This window comes from Muscardinus avellanarius, assembly GCF_963383645.1.
Source record: "Muscardinus avellanarius genome assembly, chromosome: 2".
Taxonomy (NCBI): Eukaryota; Metazoa; Chordata; class Mammalia; order Rodentia; family Gliridae; genus Muscardinus; species Muscardinus avellanarius.
The window spans coordinates 37367816-37392716 of record NC_137787.1 but is presented as its reverse complement, the minus strand read 5'-3'; the positions used below and the strand labels follow the sequence as shown (position 1 = coordinate 37392716).

Sequence of the window (24901 nt, the reverse complement as noted above, 5' to 3'; positions counted from 1 at the left end):
TATTTGGAAACAGGGTCTCACTAAGTAGCTGAGGCTGGCTTTGAACCTGGAATTACAAGCATGTGCCACTACCCCCGACTCATATACTCTTTAAAACTGTTCTCAACTAGTGTAATTTTCAAGTCACAGTAAGAAAAATTTAAAATAACATTATTACTTGTAACATACCTGATCCAGTTTAGGTCTCTTTAGCTTCTGCAGTGTTCTATCGGAGGTTAAAACTTTTGAACTACTGTGAGCTTCAAAATATTCTTCTACTAAGTTACTCTAAAAGTGGACAGAGTAAAGTCAGTTCTAAGTGCTTTCAGATATTTATATTCCATCAAAATTAGACAGTAATATTAATATAAAACAGGATATGTAAAAAAATGGGGCAGGGTGACAGCTGAGACAGGGTCTTACTTTATTGCTCACACTGGTATCAAACTTGTTGGGCTCAAGCTATTCTCCTGCCTCAGCATCCCTAGTAGTTAGGACTATATGCATATACAATCATGCCTAGCTAAAATATACAATATACATTATATATAAAGTGCAAGCCGGGTGTGGTGGCACATGCTCGTAATCCCCGTGCTTGGGAGGCTGAGACAGGAGGATCACACAGGTTCGAAGCCAGCCTCAGCTACTTAGTGAGGCTTTCAGCAACTTAGTGAGACCCTGTTTCCAAATAAAATATAAAATAGGTCTGGGAGTGTAGCCCAGAGGTAGAAAGCCTCTGGGTTCCACCCCCAGTACCACCAAAAAAATAAATAAATAAATAAAGTGCATAGGTGAGGATATTATATATACTATAAACATTATACTATATATTACTGTACATATGTTATATATAAAATGTATATATTTTGACACTGGGTCTCATGAAGTTACCAAAGTTGGCCTCACACTTGTTATACTTCTGCCTGAGCTTCCTGAATAGCTGGGATTACAGAAATGCGCTGCTACACTCTGAGAGAGTTATTTTCTTTTTAAAGCAATAATGTATATTAAGGATTAAGAATTTTTAATTCCAGTAATAAAACTGAATAACTTTTAGAATCATATAAGTTAAAGAAATGACTAGTTGAAGTATTCTGTTCCTGAAATGATTCCAAAATTATAATCATATGTATATGTATCTCAAAATTATAATATATAATTATATGTGATATATAATTTTCCACCCAGACTAAAAAACAAAATGGGGGGGGAAGATGATATTATACATGGGAACCTCTATTTCTCCTCAAAGAATTGTAAAAATTGCTTAATATTAGTAAAGATGAAATCCTATGAAAATGAGGGGATAATCAACAGGGCTGAAAATAAAAAAAACAAGACGTGAGTTTTTTTTTTTTTTTAATAAAAGTACAAGTACTATGTAAAATACTAAGTAAAAGTAAAATAGCTCCTTGTTCAAAAAAGTAAAATTCAATCCTTGTTCTGATTTGGGGCAGGACTAAGCGCTGTGATCCTATGAAGCTATTTAAGCAGTAGGCTTCCTAGACTGCTCTAAACCTTCACATAGATCACCAGGACATTTTGTGGTGCTGGGGATTGAACCAAGGGACATTCTACTTCTAAGCTATACCCCCCTATTTTATTTGGAAACAGGGTCTTGCTAAATTGCTGAGAGCCTCACTAAACTACTGAGACTGGCTATGAACCCCAAATCTTCCTGTCTCAGTCTCCCAAGTACTGGGATTATATGCATGGGCCACCATGCTTGGTTTATTTTTGTGTGTGTGTGGTAACTGGGGATTAAACCCAGGGCATTCAGCCTACAAGCTACCCTTGCCCTATTTTATTATTTTTAAAACAGGGTCTTGGCCGAGCGTGGTGGCGCACGCTTGTAATCCCCGCGCTTGGGAGGCAGAAACAGGAGGATCGCGCAGGTTCGAAGCCAGCCGCGCTGGCTTAAGAGACCCTGTTTCCAAATAAAAATATAAAAATAGGACTGGGAGTGTAGCCCAGAGGTAGAAGGGTTTCCAGGAACCCCAGTACCACCAATAAACAAACAAACAAACAAACAAAAAAAACAGGGTCTTGCTAATTACTTGCTGAGGCTGGGATTACAGGTGTGTGCCACTTGGCCAGTTCACCATATCTGGTTTAAAATTTATTTTTTATACAATTGAATTGAAATATCACCTTTAGCATGTACTGATTCAGACATGCCAGGTAGCACAAAAATAGAAACAAATTTACATGGAAAAAAATTTTGTTTTGACGGTACTAGGAATTGAATTCAGGGGCATTCCACCTCCAAGTTACTCCCTCAGCCCTATTTTTTTTTATTTTGAAACAGGGTCTAAGTTGCGGAGGACTTCACTAAATAGCTGAGGCTGGCCATGAACCTGGAATCCTCTTGTTTCAGCTTCCCAACTCCTGGGATTATAAGCATGTACCATAACGTTTGGCTTACATGGAAATTTAGGTGGAAGGCTGAGAAAATATAGAAAAGTGAAGAAAAAAACTATGTTGATCCTTCATGGAGATTTCTTTTCTTAGGGCAACCTACCTTTAACTCTGAGCTACATCCCCAGCCATTTTATTTTTAAAGTTGAAATAGGATCTTGCTAAGTTGCTCAAGCTGGCCTTGAACCTGTGATCCTCTGGTCTCAGCCTCCCAGGTACAGGGATGATATCAAGGGGGAGGATTATTTCACCTAACTTTTTAGAGTATTATATACAATTTTTCCTTAAAGTTAAAAGTTTCTCTCTTCACTTACTGTGTTATCTCTTTTCACTTTCTTAGAAGGTATTCCTTTGCAAACAGGAGCTGAAACTGCTCTGTTCTGAGTCTGAACCTTCTGGCTGAGTATGTCTGCACTAGTGTCCTCTTCATACTCCTGTGCACTCCCTTCATCATCCTCTGAGTCGGAGGCAGAATATTCACTTTCACTGTCAGAATGAGACCGTGGCACTGTAGGGGGAAAAAGTAATTGGGAAAATTTGACAGTTTGACAAGAGACACTGTGGAATATAAAATCCACAGGCTTTAAAGAGACATTTAATTCTGGTTTTGTCATTACTTACTCATGATTTCACCAGTTAGTGACATAAATTCTCTGAGTACCAGCTTTCTCCTTTATCAAATAAGACTAACCATATCTAATAAACCACTGTGAAAATTATATTGAAATAGATCTACAGCTGGGTGTGGTAGCGTAAGCTTGTCCATTACTGGGAGGTTGAAATAGGGGGATTGTGGCCAGCCTCAGCTACTTAGTGAGGCCTTCTGTAACTTAGTGAGACCATGTTTCAAAATAAAGAATAAAAAATAGAGCTGGAGGTGTATCTTGGAGGTAGAATGTCCCTGGGTACAACCCTCAATATCTTAAAAAAAAGGTACCTAAACCAACTAATGCCTGATATTGGAAGCTGGCAGAAACTGTTAACCTGTTAGCCACACCTTATTCTATTCTCCTTCCTTCCTTCTTGCTAAAAGAATTCTAATTTGTAAAGTGTGGCAACATGCCCCATCCTAAAAGATGAACTGTGGCAATCATCTATTACCTCCATACTTTGCTCTCCCTTACAACTAGGTCTGGCTACATACCTCTCTGACCACAGATTTCAGGAAAAATTTGCTGAGAGCTTCTGTGAAAAATTTTTCTCACTTATGGAAAAAAAGGTCCTATTTACACCCATAACTTAAAAGTTATGGAAGCTATTCTCCAACATGAAGTATCAAATCTAAAAATGAAAAATGCTGGTAGCAGAAAAAAAAAGATTGGAAGAACCAGGGTTGTTACTGATACTTCACTTACTACATCAACTATGGAACTCGTACCTCTAAATTTTTATAAGATATTTAAATGTCTATAGTGTTAACCTCTACTATCGAATTTTGTTGTTCCCTACTGAAAATGCCATCCTGAGATAGCACTCAATGAATGGCAGCTATTATTATAACTACTACTAATACATATGCCACTACATCTCAGAATTGATTAAAAAATTCCTTCCTTCCTTCCTATTTATTGGGAATTGAATCCAAGGACATTCTACCTCCAAGCTATATCCACAGTCCTATTTTTTATTCTTTATTTTGAAACAGGGTCTCACTAAGTTGCAGTGGGCCTAAGTAGCTGAGGCTGGCCGGAAACTTGTGATTTTCCTGTCTCAAGACAGGATTACAAGCATGCACCACCACGTCCAGCTACAGAATTATTTTTAAAAGGTAAATTTTAAAATATTAATGGAGCCAGGCGTGGTGGCGCATGCTTATAATCCCTGCGCTTGGGAGTTAAAGACAGGAGGATCGCGCAGGTTCGAAGCCAGCCACGCGCGCTGGCTTAGGAGACCATGTTTCCAAAATAAAAATGTAAAAATAGGTCTGGGAGTGTATCCCGGAGGTAGAAGGGCTTCCAGGAACCCCAGTACCATAAAAATAAATAAATAAATAAATAAATAAATAAATAAATAAATAAATAAATCATTAGTGGAATCAGCCAGGCATGGTGATGCATATTTGTAATCCCAGCATTTAGGAGGCTAAGACAGGAGGCTCCTGGTTCACGGACAGCCTCAGCTACTTAGTGAAGCCCTTTATAGCTCAGTGAGACCCTGTTTCAAAATAAAAGAATAAAAAATAGGGCTGGCAGTGGAGCTTTGAGGTAGAATGCCCCTGGATTTCATTCCCAATACAAAAAAAAAAAAAAATTAGTGATAAACTTTAACAAATCAGTATGTTTATTGTGAATAACATGAATTTCAGAGGATTATCCAGAATTAGCATATAAAAATACACCAATTGAACATACACATTTTTTGGTGATACTGGAGATTAAATCCAGAGGCATTCTACCTCTGAGCTATACCCCCAGGCCTTTTTCATTTTTAGTTTTGAAACAGGGTCTTCCCAAGTTGCTGAAGACTGTCCTTGAACCTGTGATCTCCTGTTTCAGCCTTCTAAGTACTGGGAGTATAGAAATGCGCCAACATACCCAGCTAAAACCACGTCATTTTGCAAGCATATGCATTTTAGAGATTCAGATTTAAACTGACTGTTGCTCTTTGCATATGTGTAAGGTAGAAGTGCTAGCAGGTGCCAGAAAATGTTTCTGTCTTATGTATATGTAGGCATATATACTTGATGATAACTAAAAAGAAAGAGTTCACCTTTTCTCTAAAAAATATTCTTTTTAGCCAGATATGGTGGCACACGCCTGTAATCCCCACTCTTGGGAAGCTGAGACAGGAGGACTGCACAGGTTCGAAGCCAGCCTCAGCTACTTAGTGAGGCCCTCAGCAACTTAGTGAGACCCTGTTTCCAAATAAAATATAAAACAGGTATAGCCCAGAGGTAGAAAGCCCCTGGGTTCCACCCCCAGTATCACCAAAATAAACAAATAAATATTAAAAAGATTCTTTTTTGGAAAAAATATAGAACATAGGATGCATTTGACATGAATTTATAATAAATTGTGAATAATTATCTTTTATTACTTCTGATAGACAATTAGTGTGTGTCAGGGGGAGGGCTACTAGAGACTTAACCCAGGAGTGTTCTACCTCTGAGCTACAATTCCAGCCCAGTTTTAGCTTTTATTCTGAAACAGGTTCTCACTAAGTTGCTGAAGCTGCTGAGAACCTGCAAACCTCCAATCCTCCCAACTCAGTCTCCCAGGTGCTAGGATTACAGGTGTGCACCACTGGGCCTCGCTGTTTTCTTTTTTCTCTTCTACTTTTAATAGCATTCAGGACAACTATGAATAGCTAATGTTATTTCATTATAAATTGTTCAATAAATCAACAGAAAGACTTCCCAGCTGTCTCGAAACAAACTAAAATGTATGTTACTTAGTTGAAGCAATGTTTTAACTGAACTTCAATATCCACTGATCATAATATGAAAGACATAGTGCTAAGTCTTGGAGTTAAAAAGATTATACACAACCCTCTAGTTCTTATCCTTAAGCAATCTACAGCTTTAGAACACAAGCATATCTTCTTTCATGGAAAGAAATATCAATAAGTAGTTATAGTTATTATAACAACAAAAGATAGCTATTACTAACACTTGGTAAACTTGTAACAAGGTCAAATAGTAACAAGCTTGATGTCTTTTATTCCAATTAATACTCAAAAAATCTCTCAGGTTTGTACCATCACTGTATCTAGTTTATAAATGAAAAAATTGAGGCATTGAAGATTCTAGTAAGTGACAGGCCAGACACTAAAAACCCACGCAGTCAAAGTCCAGAAACCACATATTTAATCATTAATTAACCGTTGCTTAGACATTACTTTTTATAAAACTTCATATAAAAAGAAATACATACCTATTAGTCTTTTTCTTAGACTACGAGATGGTGTTGATATAAGTTCATTTTTCTCATTGTTCTGTTAAAAAATAAAAAAAGCACAATAGTAAAATAATACAATGAAAGTTAATAATTGATTAGAGAGAAAAAGACTAGAAAAGAAAAATATTCTGAAGCCGGGTATGGTGGTGCATGCCTATAATCCCAGTACTGAGACAGAATGCCCTTGGGTTCAATATCCAGCACAAAAAAAAAAAAAAAAAAAAAAAAAAAAAAAAAGAAACAAAAATATTTTGCTTTCAATAAGTTACATTAGAACTAGATAAAAATGACAAATGAACTTTGTTAAAACAATAATTAGAGCGTATAGGCGAGTGTGGTGGCACACACTTGTAATCCCAATGCTTCTTGGCTTCCATCCTCACTACTGCCAAAAAAAAAAAAAAAAAAAAAAAAAATCTAAATTAAAAAAACCCAAAAAAACAAAAATTTTTTTGCCTTTTATCATCTTGACTTTATACTTGTGTGTGTGTATAATATATAACTGATGAAAATTACAATAAAATAATATTCACAATAAATTGTGTGTTCCTGGAGAATGAAACCCAGGCATTCTATTTTTGAGCTATATTCTGGCCCTAATTTTAGGGAGTCACTAATTTTTTTTTTTTTTTTTTTTGGTGGTACTGGGGGTGGAACCCAGAGGCTTTCTACCTCCGGGCTATACTCCCAGACCTTTTTTATATTTTATTTGGAAACAGGGTCTCACTAAGTTGCTGAGAGCCTCACTAAGTAGCTGAGGCTGGCTTTGAACTAGTGCAATCCTCCTGTCTCAGCCTTCCAGGCGCGGGGATTACAGGCGTGCGCCACCATGCCCGGTTGTCACTAAATTTTTGAGGACCTAAGTTGCTGGGGCTGGTCCCAACCTATGATCTTTCAGTCCTAGTTTACTATGTGTTGTGATTATAGACATGCACCATCATGCCTGGCAACAAAATAATTTTTGTGTGTGTGTGTGGTACTGAGGGTAAAACCAAGGCTTTCTACCTCCGGGCTATAATCCCAGACCTATTTTATATTTTATTTGGAAACAGGGTCTTACTAAATTGCTGAGAGCCTCACTAAGTAGCTGAGGCTGGCTTTGAACCTGTACAATCCTCCTGTCTCAGCATCCCAAGCGCTGGGATTACAAGCATGTGTCACCATGCCCGGCTCAAAATAAAAATTTCATACACTATTTCTTTCTTTTTTGTGTGTGTGTCCTGGGGATCGAACCCAGGGGCATTCTACCTATAAGCTAGATCTCTAGCCTATTTTTTATTCTTTATTTTGAAACAGAGTCTCACTAATTGCAGAGGGCCTCACTAAGTAGCTGAGGCTGGCCACGAATGTGCAAACCTCCTGTCTTAGCCTCTAAAGTACTGGGATTACAACCATGCACCATCGCACAGACCTATTTCTTTTTTCTTTTTTCTTTTTTTTTTTTGCGGGTCTGGAGTGGAACCCGGGGGCATTCGACCTCTGAGCTACACCCCCTGCCCTATTTTTTATTCTTTATTTTGAAACCAGGTCTCAATGAGTTGCAGAGGGCCTCACTAAGTAGCCGAGGCTGTCCGCGAACCACGATCCTCTGGTCTCAGCCTCTCAAATGCCGGGATTACAAGCGTGAGCCACCACGCCCGGCTCTATTTCATTTTTTAAAGTGCAGAAATATCCTAATAAACTGATTTCAAGACTGAGAATTGAGCCGGGTGTGGTGGCGCTTGCTTCTAATTCTAGCTTTTGGGAAGCTGACACAGGAGGATTGAGGTTCACAGACAGCCTCAGCTACTTAGTGAGGGCCTTTGCAACTCAGTGAGGCCCTGTTTCAAAATAAAGAATAAAAACATAGGACTGGGGCTGGGTGTGGTGGTGCATGCTTGTAATCCCAGCGTTTTAGGAGGCTGAAACAGGAGGATTGCACAGGTGAAGCCAGCCTCAGCTTAGTGAGGCTTTCAGCAACTTAGTGAGACCTTGTTTCCAAATAAAATATAAGATAGGTCTGGGAGTATAGACTAAAGGTAGAAAGGCTCTGGGTTCCAGTACCCCCAGTACCACCACCACCAACAAAAAAAAGACAAAAACTGGGGGTGTAGCTTGGAGGTAGAATGCCCCTGGGTTCCATCTCAAAAAAAAGATTTGAGGTAACTTGCATCTATACAACCTAATTATCAAGTCTGAGACCAAAATAACTTTCAGAAAATGCTTTCTCAAAAGGCATAACAAATCAATAACTTCCTTGTCTATCACAAGAAATGTATACAAACTAATCTAGCTTTACAATTTGCACTTTTTGCCGGGCGTGGTGGCGCACGCTTGTAATCCCCGCGCATGGGAGGCTGAGACAGGAGGATCACACGGGTTCAAAGCCAGCCTTAGCTACTTAGTGAGGCTTTCAACAATTTAGTGAGACCCTATTTCCAAATAAAATATTTTTAAAAAAAGGGTCTGGGAGTATAGCCCGGAGGTAGAAAGCCTCTGTGTTCTACCCCCAGTACCACCAAAAAAACCCAAAACAAAACAATTTGCTCTTTTGGAGGACAAAAGATTACTCCCCAGGGCAAAGTTTGTTCACCTTATCAGACAATTTGTTTATCAACATGCACTTTAAGACCTCTCTTCACTGTGTCCGCCAATCTTAAAATATCATATCCCTGACTCTGTCCAATACCACTTAGCGTACCATCTTGAAGACTTGCCTTAAGCCAGTTGAGCTCAGATTCTGAAGCTCTATACATATTTTTTCTTAAACTCCTTTTTTTGTGTTTTTTTTTTGTTGTTGTTGTTGCAGTATTGAGAACCCAGGGGCATTCTACTTCCGAGCTACACTCCCAGCCCTGTTTTTTACACTTTATTATGAAACAGGGTCTCACTAAGTTGCAGACGGTCTCATTAAGTAGCTGAAGCTGTCCAAGAACCAGTGATCCTCCTATTTCAGCTTTCCATGTACTGGGATTAAAAGTGTGTGCCTGCTGGGCGTGGTGGCGCACGCTTGTAATCCCAGTGCTTGGGAGGCTGAGACAGGAGGATCGCGCAGGTTCAAAGCCAGCCTCAGCTACTTAGTGAGGCTCTTAGCAGCTTAGTGAGACCCTGTGTCCAAATAAAACATAAAATAAGTCGGGGAGTATAGCCCGGAGGTAGAAAGCCTCTGGGTTCCACCCCCAGCACCACCAAAATAAAAAAAAAAAGTGTGTGCCAGCACACCGGGATTCTTAAATTTCCTTCTAAGATCGCACACTAGGACCCAGTCATGGTGATGTCACTTATTGTGGTAGAGAGCTTTGTTTTATCAATGGGATTTTCTAATAGTCTTTCAGGGAAGTTGACAAGATATACTATTTGGTTGTGAACTACAACTTGAAAAGAAATGCTCTCATTTATCTCAATTCCTGCTTGAGATATGCTCACGAGTTTTCTCTTTTATAGTGATAAAACATACAGAAACAACACAGAAAAAAATAATTATTAAAGAGAAAGGCAAGCCAGGCACAGTGCTGTATGACTGTAATCCTAGTTCTTAAGAGGCTGAGACAAAGCTGGGCATGGTGGCACATGCTTGTTATCCCAGCATTTGGGAGGCTGAGACCAGAGGATCACGGTTTGCGGACACTCTCAGCTACTACTTAGTGAGGCCCTCTGCAACTTAGTGAGACCCTGTTTCAAAATAAAGAATAAAAAATAGGGCAGGGGGTGTAGCTCGGAGGTCGAATGCCCCTGGGTTCCATCTCCAGACATGCAAAAAAAAAAAAAAAAAAAAAAAAAAGGCTGAGACAGGATAACAGGATAATTACAAATTTGAGGCCAGATTGGGTACATAGTTAGACTTCATCTCAAAACAGACAAACAGCGATAAAGGAGGATCTGACATGTAAACATGTCTAACCCTATGCCTAAATTGGACACTCCTGCAAAGGCTATAACCATGGTCTAAAATGTCTATACTTAGCCAGACATGGTGGCACATGCTTGTAATCCCAGCATTTGGGAGGCTGAGACAGGAGGATTGCGGTTTGCGGACAGCCTCAGCTACTACTTAGTGAGGCCTTCTGCAACTTAGTGAGACCCTGTTTCAAAATAAAGAATAAAAAATAGGGCAGGGGGTGTAGCTCAGAGGTCAAATGCCCCTGGGTTCCATCTCCAGACATGCAAAAAAAAAAAAAAAGGCTGAGACAGGATAACAGGATAATTACAAATTTGAGGCCAGCTTGGGTACATAGTTAGACTTCATCTCAAAACAGACAAACGGAGATAAAGGAGGATCTGACATGTAAACATGTCTAACGCTATGCCTAAATTGGACACTCCTGCAAAGGCTATAACCATGGTCTAAAATGTCTATACTTAGCCAGGCGTGGTGGTACACGCTTGTAATCCCAGCATTTGGGAGGCTAAGACAGGAGGATCGAGGTTTGCGGACAGCCTCAGCTACTACTTAGTGAGGCCCTCTGCAACTCAGTGAGACCCGGTTTCAAAATAAAAAGTAAAAAATAGGGCAGGGGGTGTAGCTCGGAGGTCGAATGCCCCTGGGTTCCATCCCTACACCTGAAAGAAAAAAAAAAAGTCTATACTTACTTCTTTTTATTTGTGTGGTACTATGGATTGAACCCACAGGTATTTAACCTCTGAGCTATACCCCCACTCTTTTTTTTGCTTTGAAACAGGATCTTACTATGTTGCTGAGAGTCTTGCTAAATTGCTGAATCTGGTCTTGAATCTGCAATCCTCCAGTCTCAGCCTCCCAATTAATTAAATAAGCCTGTACACAGATACTTACTACTCACATACCCAATGCCCTGGATTCTTCCAAGACCATCTGGGCCATCTCATATTTAGGCAAGACCACTTGACAAGGCATAGTGAAAAAATGCAACCATCAAAACACAAAAAAGAGGACATAAAAATGATCAATTCCTTTCAGCTACCTGTAATGAATCTATTAAACCGACTTGGTTTTCAAATGTAAATTATACAATGATATAGTAATAGATTCAGTGGCTATTGGGATCAACGCTTCTGAAAAACAACAGAGCATTATATAAAAAAGCAAAACAAAACTCATAAAATTCCTAGGACAGCTCTTCCCAGTTAAAAATCCAGGGATAGTTATGACAGAGCAGAAAGCAGAGTGGAGTCCAGAAGATCGCACTGTATAAATGAAGAGAAAAAATGCCAACTGTTCATGTCTGATTTTGTAACGCTAGGCTTTTGCTTGTCTTCAGTTAATTGCTTACCTTCATCTGGGTTGTATCTGAAGTAGAATGTCCTAAATGAAACAAAAAGCCATGACTTACTACAGAAACTTCATTTTTCATCATAGTCTAGTTTTGTTAAATGCAAAATTGTAGGTAGTTTCTACAAAAGCCACATATTAGCAAATTCTCAGTAAACTACATCTTCAGTAGAGGCTAAAGTAATCACTCCTAATTTCACGACCACTTCCATTAGTGACAGCTACTTCTTCCATTTCCATAGCATTGTAACAAGAACAAAATGAAGCCTTTTTATTTCTTTCCTTTTTTTGTTGTTGTTGTAGTATGGATTGAACCCAGGCCATTCAACCTGAGTTAAACCCTCATCCTTATTTTACTTTTATTCAGAAACAGGTAATTTGAAACAGGGTCTTGCTAGGTTGATGAGAGTCTATTTGCCGAGGCTGTCCTCGAACCTATGATTTTCCTATCTCTGTTTCCCAAGTACTGGGATTACAGGCATGAGGTACCACACCCAGTGCCTTTTTCAGTTTTGATTCTTAAAAAGTATATTGTTGCCGGGAGTGGTGGCACACGCTTGTAATCCCTGTGCTTGGGAGGTGGAGACATGAGGATCACACAGGTTTGAAGCCAGTTGAGGCTGGCTTAAGAGACCCTTTTTCCAAATAAAATATAAAACAAGTCTGAGAGTGTAGCCCAGAGGTAGAAGGCCCCTGGGTTCTATACCCAGTACCACCACCACCACCAAAAAAACAAAACAAAACAAAAAAAAACATATTGTTTAACCTGGCTGGAATGAACCATTCACAAAAAGTGGATCTACAATTCTACATAAACTATAAGACTGGCAAAACTTCAAATTCTTATTTCACATAGTAACTGCCAAAGTCAACAAAGTCAAATCAATCATGACTTAGATAGCTCCAGGAAATGGCAGAGGGACTTAACAACTTAACTAGTTGTTCCTGTCAATATATCCAACTTCAAAAGGCACAGAATCCCCACTGACTGATAAATATGGCTCTATTAAGGACGACGATTCAGAGTACTAACTGTATTATTCTATTTCAGAATAAAAAAAAATAAAATTTAGATTAAAAAAAAGTAAAATACTTTAACTTGAAGGAACTATCTTTCATCTAACTGCTCTCTTCAAAGAAATGAGGTAAAGTCTTACCCTTGCTATTTTGAGGAATGTTTACTGAGATTTCAGAATCATTCTTCAAATTGAGTGGAACACTTTTTCTTGGTGTTTTTGCTAGTTCTGAAGCTGTAATAAAAATACATGTATTATATATATAAACATTTAATGAATAGAAGATAAAGAAGGAAAGTAACCTTATTTCACTAATGTAAATTCTTTTTTTCACATAATTTTTTTTTTTTTTTTGTGGTACCCAGGGGCATTCTACCTCCGAGCTACAACTCTGACCCTATTTTTATTCTTTATTTTGAAACAGGGTTTCACTGAGTTGCAAAGGACCTCAACAAGTAGCTGAGGCTATCCACGAACCTCAATCCTCCTGTCTAAGCTCCCAAATGCTGGGATTACAAGGATGTGCCACCATGCTTGGCTGCTTCATATAAATTCTTAAAAAGGCCAGGCATGGTGGCGCATGCTTGTACCCCCCGCGCTTGAGAGCTGGAGACAGGAGGATTGCACTGGTTTAAAGTTAACCTCGCTGGCTTAAGAGACCCTGCTTCCAAATAAAAATATAAAAAATAGGTCTGGGAGTGTAGCCCGGAGGTAGAAGGGTTTCCAGGAACCCCAGTACCACCAAAATAAATAAATAAATAAATAAATTTTAAAAAATTTAAAAAAATTCTTAAAAAAACCTGACTTTTATTAGGAAGATAAATCCACCCATATTAACAGTACTACTTTTTTTTTTTTAGTGGTACTGGGGTTCCTGGAAGCCCTTCTACCTCCGGGCTACACTGCCAGACCTCTTTTTACATTTTTATATTTGGAAACAGGGTCTCCTAAGCCAGCGCGCGCGGCTGGCTTTGAACCTGCGCGATCCTCCTGTCTCTGCCTTCCAAGCGCGGGGATTACAAGCGTGCGCCACCACGCCCGGCTGCAGTACTACTTTTTTTTGTTTTTGTTTTTGAGTACTGGGGATTGAACCAGGGATATTCTACCTCTGAGCTATACTCCCAGCCCTATTTATTTATTTTATTTATTTATTTATTTATTTATTTATTTATTTATTTAGGGTCGGCATTCGAACTCTGAGCTACAACCCCTACCCTATTTTTTTTATTATATATTCTGAAACAGGACCTAAGTTGCAGCGGGCCTCGCTATGTAGCTGAGGCTGTTCCCAAACCGCGATCCTCTGGTCTCAGCCTCCAGAATGCTGGGATTACAAACGTGTGCCACCACACCCAGTTCAGCCCTATTTTATTTTTTTTATTTTGAAACAGGCTCTCACTAAAGCTGCTATAGCTGGCTGTGATTCTGTGACCTTCCTGTCTCAGGGTCCCAATTACTGGGATTCCAAGCATGCACCACAACACCTGGCTTATTCTTTATTTTGAAACAGGGTCTCACTAAGTTAGAGACTTACAAGATGCTGAGGATGGCCATGAACTTGTGATCTTCCTGTCTCAGCCTCCCAAGAACTGGGTTTGCAGGTATGTGACACAAAGCCTGGCTCCTAAACCTTTGTATACTTATACACCCTCCTATTTTTTTTTTTTCTTGGTGGTACTGGGGGTGGAACCCAGAGGCTTTCTACCTCTGGGCTATACTCCCAGACCTTTTTTATATTTTATTGGAAAACAGGGTCTCACTAAGTTGCTGAAAGCCTCACTAAGTAGCTGAGGCTGGCTTCGAACCCGTGCAATCCTCCTGTCTCAGCCTCCCAAGCGCGGGGATTACAAGCATGCGCCACCACACCCGGCTAAACCCTCCTATTTTCAAAGCACTTTCACAGATGTTATTTCCTTTCCAGAAAGGTTTAAAAAATAAAGTCCATTCTTATTACAAGATCTAAATACAGTGCTATCTGACTTTCACAAAAGAATTAAGTTTAATTTTAATATTAGATGTTTATTATAGTCTGATTCTCTCAAAACCAGCAATTCATGTATAATTAGTATAAGTGGTAATATGGTTAAGAAAAATGTTAGAAGAGACCACTCCTAATAATTTTAAAATATTTTTCCATAATACAAATATCTGTCTATATATAGTAAAAAAATTCTTATTTTATAAGCTCAGAGTATCTCTACATGATTCTTATTTTTTGTTGTAACAACAGAACTGGGGATTGAACCCAGGGACTACTGCACACTAGGCAAGTGCTCTAGCACTAAGTTACATCCCAAATCCTTTTTATTTTGAAACAGGTTTCATTAAGTTGCCCTGGTTGGCCTTGGACTTGTCATCCTCTGACTTTAACCTCAGAACAAAAGACATCTGAGCATTAAAAAAAATGAATTTAAGTGGGTTTAATACATATCAAACTATATCATTATTCTAGAAAATGTCTAATTTCCTAAGCCTTAGGGTATGTTTCCACATTCTTTCAGAAACTATAATGGGATGATAATTGTTAAAAATGTGATTAAATATATCTTAGAAAAGGTAACTAATGATTATAGAAATTGGAAAAACAACATACCCAGTTTAGCCATCTTTTCAGGGTGTTTTCTATTCTGAAAAGAATAAACTTTACTTCCACCATCTATAGCAGAGCCATTTTTCAAGGATTCTGGAAGAGAAAATACAACATGCATTTAGGAAAATGGGGCAAAGTTAATTAACAAGAAAAAAAAATGCTAAAACTTTTTAAAGATTCATATTCATTACTACACTGCATAAAGGTATACCAATATGTATTTATATATAAAACACTTAAAAATACACAATACAGAAAAAGAGATTGGCTAAGCATGGTGGCACATGCTTGTAATCCTAGTACATGGGAGGCTGAGACAGGAGGATTGCAGGTTCTCCACCATCTTCAGTTACTTAACGAGGCCCTCTACAAATTAGTGAGACCCTGTTTCAAAATAAAGAAAATAGGGGCTGTGGTCATAGCTTGGAGTAGAATGCCCCTGGGTACCATCCCCAGTGCTGTAAAACAACAACAAAAAACAAACAAGCTCAGATTGATCCTACATATATGAATTTTTTTTTTTTTTGCGGTACTAGAGATGGAACCCAGAGCATTTTAACTCCGAGATACAACCCCAGCCCACCTTTTTATTTTATTTATTTATTTATTTTTTGTGGTACTGGGGTTCCTGGAAACCCTTCTAGCTCCAGGCTATACTCCCAGACCTAATTTTATAAATTTTTGTTTGGTGGTACTGGGGCTCCTGGAAGCTCTTCTACCTCCAGGATACACTCCCATGGCTACACTCCCAGAACTATTTTTTTACTTTTTTGTGGAAACAGGGTCTCTTAAGCCAGCAAGGCTGGCTCCGAACCAGCATGATCCTCCTGTCTCCGCCTCCCAAGCGCGGGGATTACAAGCGTACGCCACCACGCCCAGCTATTTTTATAATTTTTTTTGGTACTGGGGATTGAACCCAGAAGCATTCTATCTACAAGCAACACCCCCAGCCTAATTTTATTTATTCGGAAACAGAATTTCACTAGGATGCTGAGAGCCTCCCTAAGTTGCTGAGACTTTCTTTGAACCTATGATCCTCCTATCTCAGCCTCTGAAATACTAAGATTACAGGTGTGTTAACAGCATACCCAGCTCAAATATAGTTACTTTGAGAGTGGTAACTTCTGGGAAGTGAAATTGAGGGCCCTTTCACTGTTTTGTCTCTTCCACACTCACATGGATGCATTATTTAATTTTTTTTTTTTTTTTTTTTGGCGGTACCAGGGATGGAACCCAGAAGCATTCTACCTCCAAGCTACACCTCCAGCCCTATTTTTTATTTATTTTGAAACAGGGTCTCACTGAGTTGCAAAGGACCTCACTGAGTAGCTGAGGCTATCCACAAACCACGATCCTCCTGTCTCAGACTCCCAAATGCTGGGATTAAAAGTGTGCACCACCATGCCTGGCTCAAAAATTTTTTTCTTTTACAAAACAAGCAGCAGCTGGGTGTGGCGGTGCACACACTTGGGAGGCTGAGACAGGAGGATTGCACAGGTTCAAAGCTAACCTCGGCTACTCAGAAATTCAGTGAGACACTGTTTCCAAATAAAGTATATAAGTCTGGGAGCATAGCCCAGAGGTAGAAAAGCCCCTGGGTTCCGTCCCCAGTACCACAAAATAAAAAATAATTTAAAAAAAGCATCTTGTTTCTGAAATGAGATAAATTTTAAGTACCTTCCTCATTCCCTACCCCTCCAAAAAATGGGATAAAAATAAAATTTTAGGAAAATGTGCTATGTAACCTATATAAACTTTAGGAAAATATCTAGCAATACATGGTAAAACAAAAAAATAAAATAGGACTGGTGTAGGGGGGTGTAGCTCAAAGGTAGAGTTTTCCTGGTTCATTCCCCAGTATCCCCCTAACCCAGAGCTGGAAGTATAGCTTAGTAATAGAACACTTGCTTAGCATGTACAAGGCCCTGGGTTTGATCCTCAGCAACCAAAACAATTAATGAACAAACAACAAAAAACAAAGTTTCTCTTTTGGAACACTGTTTTCAATCTCTTCCTAGGCTAGCATAAGAGAAGTGGTTAAGAATCCAAAGTCCTATTCAGAATATGCCCTAAATGGTCAATTGTCTAGTTATGAACACTTAGGAGACCTACCCACTAAACCTAATTAAGGACAGCGTTTCACTGAGCTGAATTTATATCTACTCTTGAGAATCTAGAACGGGGCAGTAGAAAAACAAGTTATTTAACACTGACAACTAAACCAGAAGGACTTAAGAAATCAGAAAAAGGTCAGAAAATAGTAGTGACGGCCATTTATAACTGTGAGAGCATAAAAACCACATACATGAAAGAGACAGGTGACATAGGCAGAACAGGACAGAGACGACTAAGGGAGACTGGCCCAAGAGAGCAAGTTCTTTAGGTCTTATTGTCATTCCAGGTCCAAGGCCCGTAGTGATTAATAATGCTAATTTCTTTCTTGATCTTTGTTTTTCTAAGCAGCTTGAGTAAATTTGTGTTCTGTGTACCCAGAAGATCCCTAACTAAAATATAATTCAATCCTAAAATAACCTGGCAAGAATTTGAATTAAGTATTTAAAAAACCAATATAGCCGGACGTGGTGGCGCACGCTTGTAATCCCAGCACTTGGGAGGCTTAGACAAAAGGATCGCGCAGGTTCGAAGCCAGCCTCAGTTACTTAGTGAGGCTCTCAGCTACTTAGTGAGACCCTGTTTCCAAATAAAATATAAAATAGGTCTGGGAGTATAGCCTGGGGGTAGAAAGCCCCTGGGTTCTGTCCCCAGTACCACAAAACAAAACAAAACAATATAAGCATGCCTAGGTTGTAACAACACTACTTTCTAGAATATTCCTTCTGGGTATTATAAAAAAAGATCAAGGTAGTCAGTGTGGTGGTGCACGCTTATAATCCCAGTACTTGGGAGGCTGAGACAGGAGGATCACACCAGCCTCAGCTACTTAGTGAGGCCCCTGTAACTTGGTGAGATTCTGTTTAAAAATAAAGAGTTAAGCCGGGTGTGGTGGTGCACGCTTGTAATCCCAGCATTCGGGAGGCTGAGACTGGAGGTTCGCAGTTCAGACAGCCTCAGCTACTTAGTGAGACCCTTTGCAACTCAGTGAGACCCTATTTCAATTAAAGAATAAAAACTAGGGCGGGGAGGGGGGTATAAATCGGAGGTCGAATGCCCCTGGGTTGCATCCTCACACCCACCAAAAAAAAAAAAAAAAAAAAAAAAAGCAGGATAATACTGAAGTGACTTGCTGACTTGCTTTATTTAATTATTTTCAGCAAGTTAAAAATACAGGACTGGGGATGTGGCTAGATGGTAAAATGCTTGTCTGGCATGTGTAAGGCTCTGAATTCAATCCCTAGAACTGAAAAAGAGGTATCTTAATAATAACTTTAGAGCCAGGCACAACAACGTATGTCTATAATACTAGTACTTAGGAAGCTGAGACAGGAGAATCACAGGTTAGAGGCCAGCCTCAGCAACTCAGCGAGATCTATATGAACTTAGCAGGACCCTATTTCAAAATAAAAAATAAAAGCCCCGTGTGGTGGTACACACTTATAATCTCAGCATTCGGGAGGCTGAGATAGGAGGATCCAGGTTTGCAGCCAGCCTCAGCTACTTAGTGAGGCCCTTTACAACTCAGTGAGACCTTGTTTCAGAATAAAGAATAAAATAAAAAATAAAAATATATAAATCCTGTTTCAAAATAAAAAATAAAAAATAGGACTGGGGTACTGCTTGAAGGAAGAATGTCCCTGGGTTCCATCTCAAGTACTGCAAAAAAAAAAAAAAAATAAATAAATAAATAAATAATAAAAGGGGTTGAGGATATAGCTCAGAAGTAGAATGCCCCTGGGTTCAATCCTTATTAACAAAATAAAACAACTTCAGAGTGGTAGGCCTGTAAATTCCTTCTTATGTTATTTGTGAAACAGAGAAGAAGAAAGAAAAAAAACTATGGAGAAAAAAACTTCAAGAAAAAAAAATTTCAACTGAGGTACACAATTATAGCACACCTACCAGATTCCTTTAGTGTATTCTATAAAACAAGTTCTGCTACTAGCAGAAATATGAGTATATATTACCCCCATCAAATACCTTGAACATTTCTTCCCAAAACTTCCACATAATTCTTATCCTTTAAGACTTCCTGGTCATTTTCCTCCAAGTCAAATTCTGTCTTCTTGATTATTTTTTTGGGGTTGACCAAAAGCTGAGCTCTCTCCTTCTTTAATTTAGTGCCTGTGTAAAGAAAATGCAAAGAATCAGAATATGACAAGCAGAAGTTTGTTTGCTCTCTCTTTCTCTTCCCTTCCTGTCCCCTCCCTCCCTTCCTTCATGGTATAAAGGACTGAACCCAGAGATTTCCTACCACTGAGCTACATATCCATCTATCCATCCATCCATTTAATTTTGGTACTGGGGCATTCTCCTTCTGAACTATACTCCAGGGCTATTTTATTAATTTTGAAACAGGATATTGCTAGATTCCTGAAAATATCACTATTTGCTGAGGCTTTCCTTGAACCTGCAGTCTCCCTATCTCAGCCTCCCAAGTACTGTGATTAAAGGTGTGCACCACAGCCAGGCGGAGTGGTGCGCGCTTGTAATCCCAGCATTCGGGAGGCTGAGACCAGAGGATTGCGGTTTGCAGACAGCCTCAGCTACTTGGTGAGGCCCTCTGTAACCCAGTAAGACCTGGTTTCAAAATAAAGAATAAAAAATATAGGGGTAGGGGGTGTAGCTCGGAGGTCGAATGCCCCTGGGTTCCATCCCAGACCCGCAAAAAAAAAAAAAAAAAAAAAAAAAAAAAAAAAGGTGTGCACCACCACATTTAGCTTAAGTTTTTCTTTTCTTTTGTTGTACTAGAGGTGGAACCCAGGGGCTTTCTACCCCCAGGCTACACTCCCAGACCTACTTTTTAAATATATTTTACTTGGAAACAAGGTCTCACTAAGTTGCTGAAAACCTCACTAAGTAGCTGAAGCTGGCTTTGAGCCTGCACAATCCTGTCTCAGCCTCTGGAGTGCTGGGATTACAAGTGTGCGACACCATTAATTTTTCATTTTGAAAAGATCACACTTTCTGTGTGCTGGCCTCAAAACTGCAAATTTTCTTTTATCAATCTCCCAAGTATAGATATTAGTGGTGTGTACTATTGCACCCAGCTTAAACAGTATTATCTATCTATCTATCTATCTATCTATCTATCTATCTATCTATCTATCTATCTATCTATTTTCTGGTGGCACTGTGGTTCCTGGAAACTCTTCTACCTCCGGGCTACACTCCCAGACACCTATTTTTTATATTTCTATTTGGAAACAGGGTCTCCTAAGCCACCACGGCTGGCTTTGAACCTGCACGATCCTCTTGTCTCCACCTCCCAAGCACGGGGATTACAAGCACGCACCACCATGCCCGGTAAACAGTATATTTAAATAAGCAAATTAACCATACTGCTTAAATAATCATTACTAAAAGAAGGTCAGGATTTTCTCTTTGATTAAAAGTCCTGAGCCAGATGTGGTGGGGCATGCCTAAAATCCCAGTACTTGGGAGGTTGAGACGGGAGGATCACAGGTTCATGACAAGCATTAGCAATTTAGGGAGACCATGTTCCAAAGTAAAAAATACAAAGTCTGAGATTTAGCTTGGAGGTAAAATGCCCTTGGGTTCAATCCCCATTAGCCTGATCCAAACATAAAAATAGAAAACATACTGGGTCCTGATTCAATCAATTGGCACTTTGTAATTTCCTTTTGGTGGGGCCAAGACATTTCTGTATAAAGTGCAGTTTGTGTCCTTCAAAATATGCACTGTATAGCTACACAAAAGCAGCTTGATGAACCAATCACCCCACGGCTTATTAAAGAACAAAGCTCCCCCCAAAAAAAACATGCTGGTGTGGTGGCACACGTTTGTAATACCAACATTTGGGAGGCTGAGACAGGAGGATTGCGGTTTGAGGACAGCCTCAGCTACTACGTAGTGAGGCCCTTCGCAACTCAAACCCTGTTTCAAAAACAAAGAATAAAAAATAGGGCTGGGGGCATAGCTTGGTGGTAGAATATCCCTGGGTTCTACCCTCAGTACCGCAAAACAACAACAACAACAACAACAACAATAATAATGATAATAAAGTTCTGACTACCCTCTTTCACTGTTTACTGTGCAGAACTGTGGTTTGAATGCAGACCTCCAAGCTATGCCTTCAGCCCTATTTTTATTCCCTAATTTGAAACAGGGCCTAAGTAGCTGAGGCTAGCTAGGTATGAGCCTGTGATCCTCCTGTCTCAGCCCCCCATGTACTGGGATTATAAGCGTGCGCCACCACACCCAGCTCTTTCACTGTTTATATAACCAAAGTTTAAAAAATTTTGAGCCAATCGTGGTGGCGCACGCTTATAATCCCAGTACTTGGAAGGCTGATCATGTAGGTTCGAACCCTGTTTCCAAATAAAACATATAAAATAGGTCTGGGAGTTTAGCCAAGAGGTAAAAGGCCCCTGGGTTCCATCCCCAGTAACACACACACACACACCTTGGAAGTATAGTTTTGGGGATCAAAATATCCTTATGTATTTATTTATTTACTTATTTATTGTGGTGCTGGGGATGGAACCCAGGGGCATCCTACCTCCGAGCTACATTCCCAGCCCTATTTATTTTTATTTATTTATTTATTTTGTGTGTGTGTGTGTGTGGTACTGGGGGAGGGGGTGTGGAACTCAGGGGTTTTCTACGTCCAGGCTACACCCCAGCTCTATTTTATAATATATTTGAAAACAGAAACTCACAAAGTTGCTGAGAACCCTACTAAGTAGCTGAGGCTGGCTTAGAACCTATGTGATCTGCCAGGTGTGGTGGCGCATGCTTGTAATCTTCACACTTGGGAGGTTGAGAAAAGAGGATCACACAGGTTCGAAGCCAGCCTTAGCTGGTTCAAGAGACCCTGTTTCCAAAAAAATATATAAAATAGGTCTGGAGTATAGCCTGGAGGTAGAAGGTCCCTGGGTTCCATCCCCAGTACCACCAAAAAAAAAAAAAAAAAAAAAAAAAGAAAAAGAAAAAGAAGAACCTATGCAATCCTCCATTCTTAGCCTCCCAAGAGCTAGGATTATAAGTATGCGCCACGCCTGGCTCTTTATTCTTTATTTTGAAAGAGAGTCTCACTGAGTTACAAAGGACCTCACTAAGTAGCTGAGGCTGTCTGTGAACCATGATCCTACTGTCTCAGTCTCCCAAATGCTGGGATTACAAGTGTGCGTCACAACGCAGGCAAAATAACTACATATTTTAAATTACAAAGAATACTTATTATTACCCTATTACAATGAGCACTTCATTTTAGTTATGAAAAGTTTGAAAGAAGCAAACTAAAAACTAAAACAAATAGTTTGTTTTATAGTTAAAAAAAAAAAAGATGTTAAGCTGGGCATGGTGGTACACACTCATAATCCTAGTACTTGGGAGGCTGAGACAGCAGAATCACAGGTTAAAGGCCAGACTTAGCTACTTAGTGAGTCTCTCTGCAATTTAATAAGGCCCTATTTTAAAATAAAGGATAAAAAATAGGGCTGGGGGTGTATTTCAGAGTTAGAATACCCCCAGTATAGAAAATAAAAAAAGATGCTAAAACAGTTTTAAAAATAAAACAATCGCTGGGCGTGGTGGTGCACGCTTATAATCCCAGTATTTGGGAGGCTGAGACCAGAAGATCGTGATTCACGGAGAGCCCCAGCTATTTAGTGAGGCCCTCTGCAACTTTGCAAGACCCTGCTTCAAAATAAAGAATAAAAAAATAGGGCAGGGGGTGTAGCTCAGAAGTCAAATTCCCCTGGGTTCCATCCCCAGACCTGAAAAAAAAAAAAAAAATCCATAAGCATCCTTTGAATTTATAATGTACCTCCTTCTCTATCAAGAATGTGATTAAGAACATCATCATCTCCCACAAATTGAACTTCCAGCATTTTGTCTTCCTTTAATTCCAGCTGATTCATCAGGGCCAGCCTAAACAAAAGCAATAAATCAACATGACAAATAATTCATACCAACTTACATATTAATTAAATATTCACATATATGCATAACATGTGTGTGTGTGTGTGTGTGTGTGTGTGTGTGTGTGTGTGTGTTAGTTACTGGGGACGGAAGCCAGGGGCATTTCACCCCCAGAGCTATATCCCTGGCCCTAATTTTTATTCTTTATTTTGAAACAGGGTCTCACTAAATTGCAAAGTAGTTGAGGCTGGCCATGAACCATGATCCTCCTGTCTCAGCCTCCCAAAGGCTGGGATTACAAGCATGCACCATTATGGCTGGCTCTTCCATAACATTTTCAAAAGTCTTTAAAATAAAAAACCAGGGCTGGGAGTGTAACTTGAAAGTAGAATGCCCCTAGGTCCAATCCCCAGTAACACACAGAAAAAAAAGGAAGTTGAAAAATTATATTTTCTATTGTTGTTTATTTCCTTGCATTTTTATTTATGGTACTGGAAGCTGAGCCAAGGGATGTTCTACCTCTGTGCTACATCCCTAGCCCAATTTTATTTTGGGGGGGGGCTAGTGATTGAACCCAGGCATGTTCTACCTTTGTGCTATACCCCCGCCCTATTTTATTTTTTATACTTTTGAAACAAGGTCTCATTAAGTTGCTGATGCTAGCTGCAAACCTGTGATCCTCCAGTCTCAGCCTCCCAATTGGGATTTAAGGCATACACCACCACACCAACTGAATTATTTATTATTATGTTTCTGATTATAAGTAACTCAATTCTTTATCTGAAAAATATGAAAAGTTTTCTGTGATTTGAAAAGAGCTAAAATCCAATTAAGGTCCCTAATAATCTCAGGAAAGATTCTGCTTGTAAAGAAAGTTCTAAGAGCCTGGCGTGGTGGCATACACTTGTAATCTCAGAATTTAGGGGGCTGAGATAGGAGGATCGCAGATTCAAAGCCAGCCTCAGCAACTTAGTGAGGGGCCCTCTGCAACTCAGTGAGACCTGTTTCCAAATAAATAAAATCAGGTTCAGAGATATAATGCCTTGGGTTCAATCCCTAGTGCCACCAAAAAAAATAAGAAAGCTCTAACCTGACTATGTAAAACCCACATTAACAGAAATGGGGCAGTTAATACCTAGCTTTTAGAAAAGGGACAGCCAAACAAATAATGGTTTCGTGGATTCTGCTATTCATTCACTGAAAGATAAGAGTTCACTGGCCATATCTGTAACACTTCTCTGGTGTATCAAGCCTGGATCAAATAACCCTCAAGTACCTGCCTTTACACCTGCTGCAGGCTCACCAAACCTATGACTGTGCTACGTTTTCTATGCTCCTTGCTAACTAAATTACAAATATGAGTCCTTCTACCACCATAGAGTCAGTTCCTCACTGAAGAAACTTCAGAGTTTGGCAAGCAAAAATTTCATCAGCTCTGGCTTATTCTCAGAAATTTAGCTTCAAAACTCAATTTTTCCCCTCTCCACTCTTATAATAAATCCTGATTTTTCCATGTGAGTATTAATTATTTTTATTTTTTGTTTAGGCATTTTCTTCTGACAAAAGTAACTACTATCTTTCATGAGTTAGTTATTTGTATGCAGATAACTAAATGTTCCCAAGCTTTCTTTTGACAACTGGCATATATAAAAGATTTATTCCAGTTTATTTACCTTTTAAGCTACTACATATCTTTCAGTTGGGAACTTCAGTCACCTGTAAGTAGAAGAATTTATTCAGGGTCAGGTAAGAGAAAAACAAAGGCAAAGGGCCA

General features: G+C 39.3%; 1 protein-coding gene across 1 annotated transcript in view; it reads right to left on the bottom strand.

Annotated features, from left to right (window-relative positions):
* Positions 1-23126, bottom strand: part of ORC2 (origin recognition complex subunit 2) — a gene marked incomplete at both ends in the record, with an annotated part of 49482 nt that extends 26356 nt beyond the window's left edge. Inside the window, 8 exons of the mRNA XM_080719905.1 lie at positions 169-267; positions 2712-2905; positions 6270-6330; positions 11522-11553; positions 12678-12770; positions 15130-15219; positions 19222-19365; positions 23033-23126. Of these exons, the coding sequence (XP_080576031.1) occupies positions 169-267; positions 2712-2905; positions 6270-6330; positions 11522-11553; positions 12678-12770; positions 15130-15219; positions 19222-19365; positions 23033-23126 (807 nt within the window). The remainder of the gene's footprint in view (positions 1-168; positions 268-2711; positions 2906-6269; positions 6331-11521; positions 11554-12677; positions 12771-15129; positions 15220-19221; positions 19366-23032) is intronic.
* Between the last annotated feature and the right edge of the window lie 1775 nt (positions 23127-24901).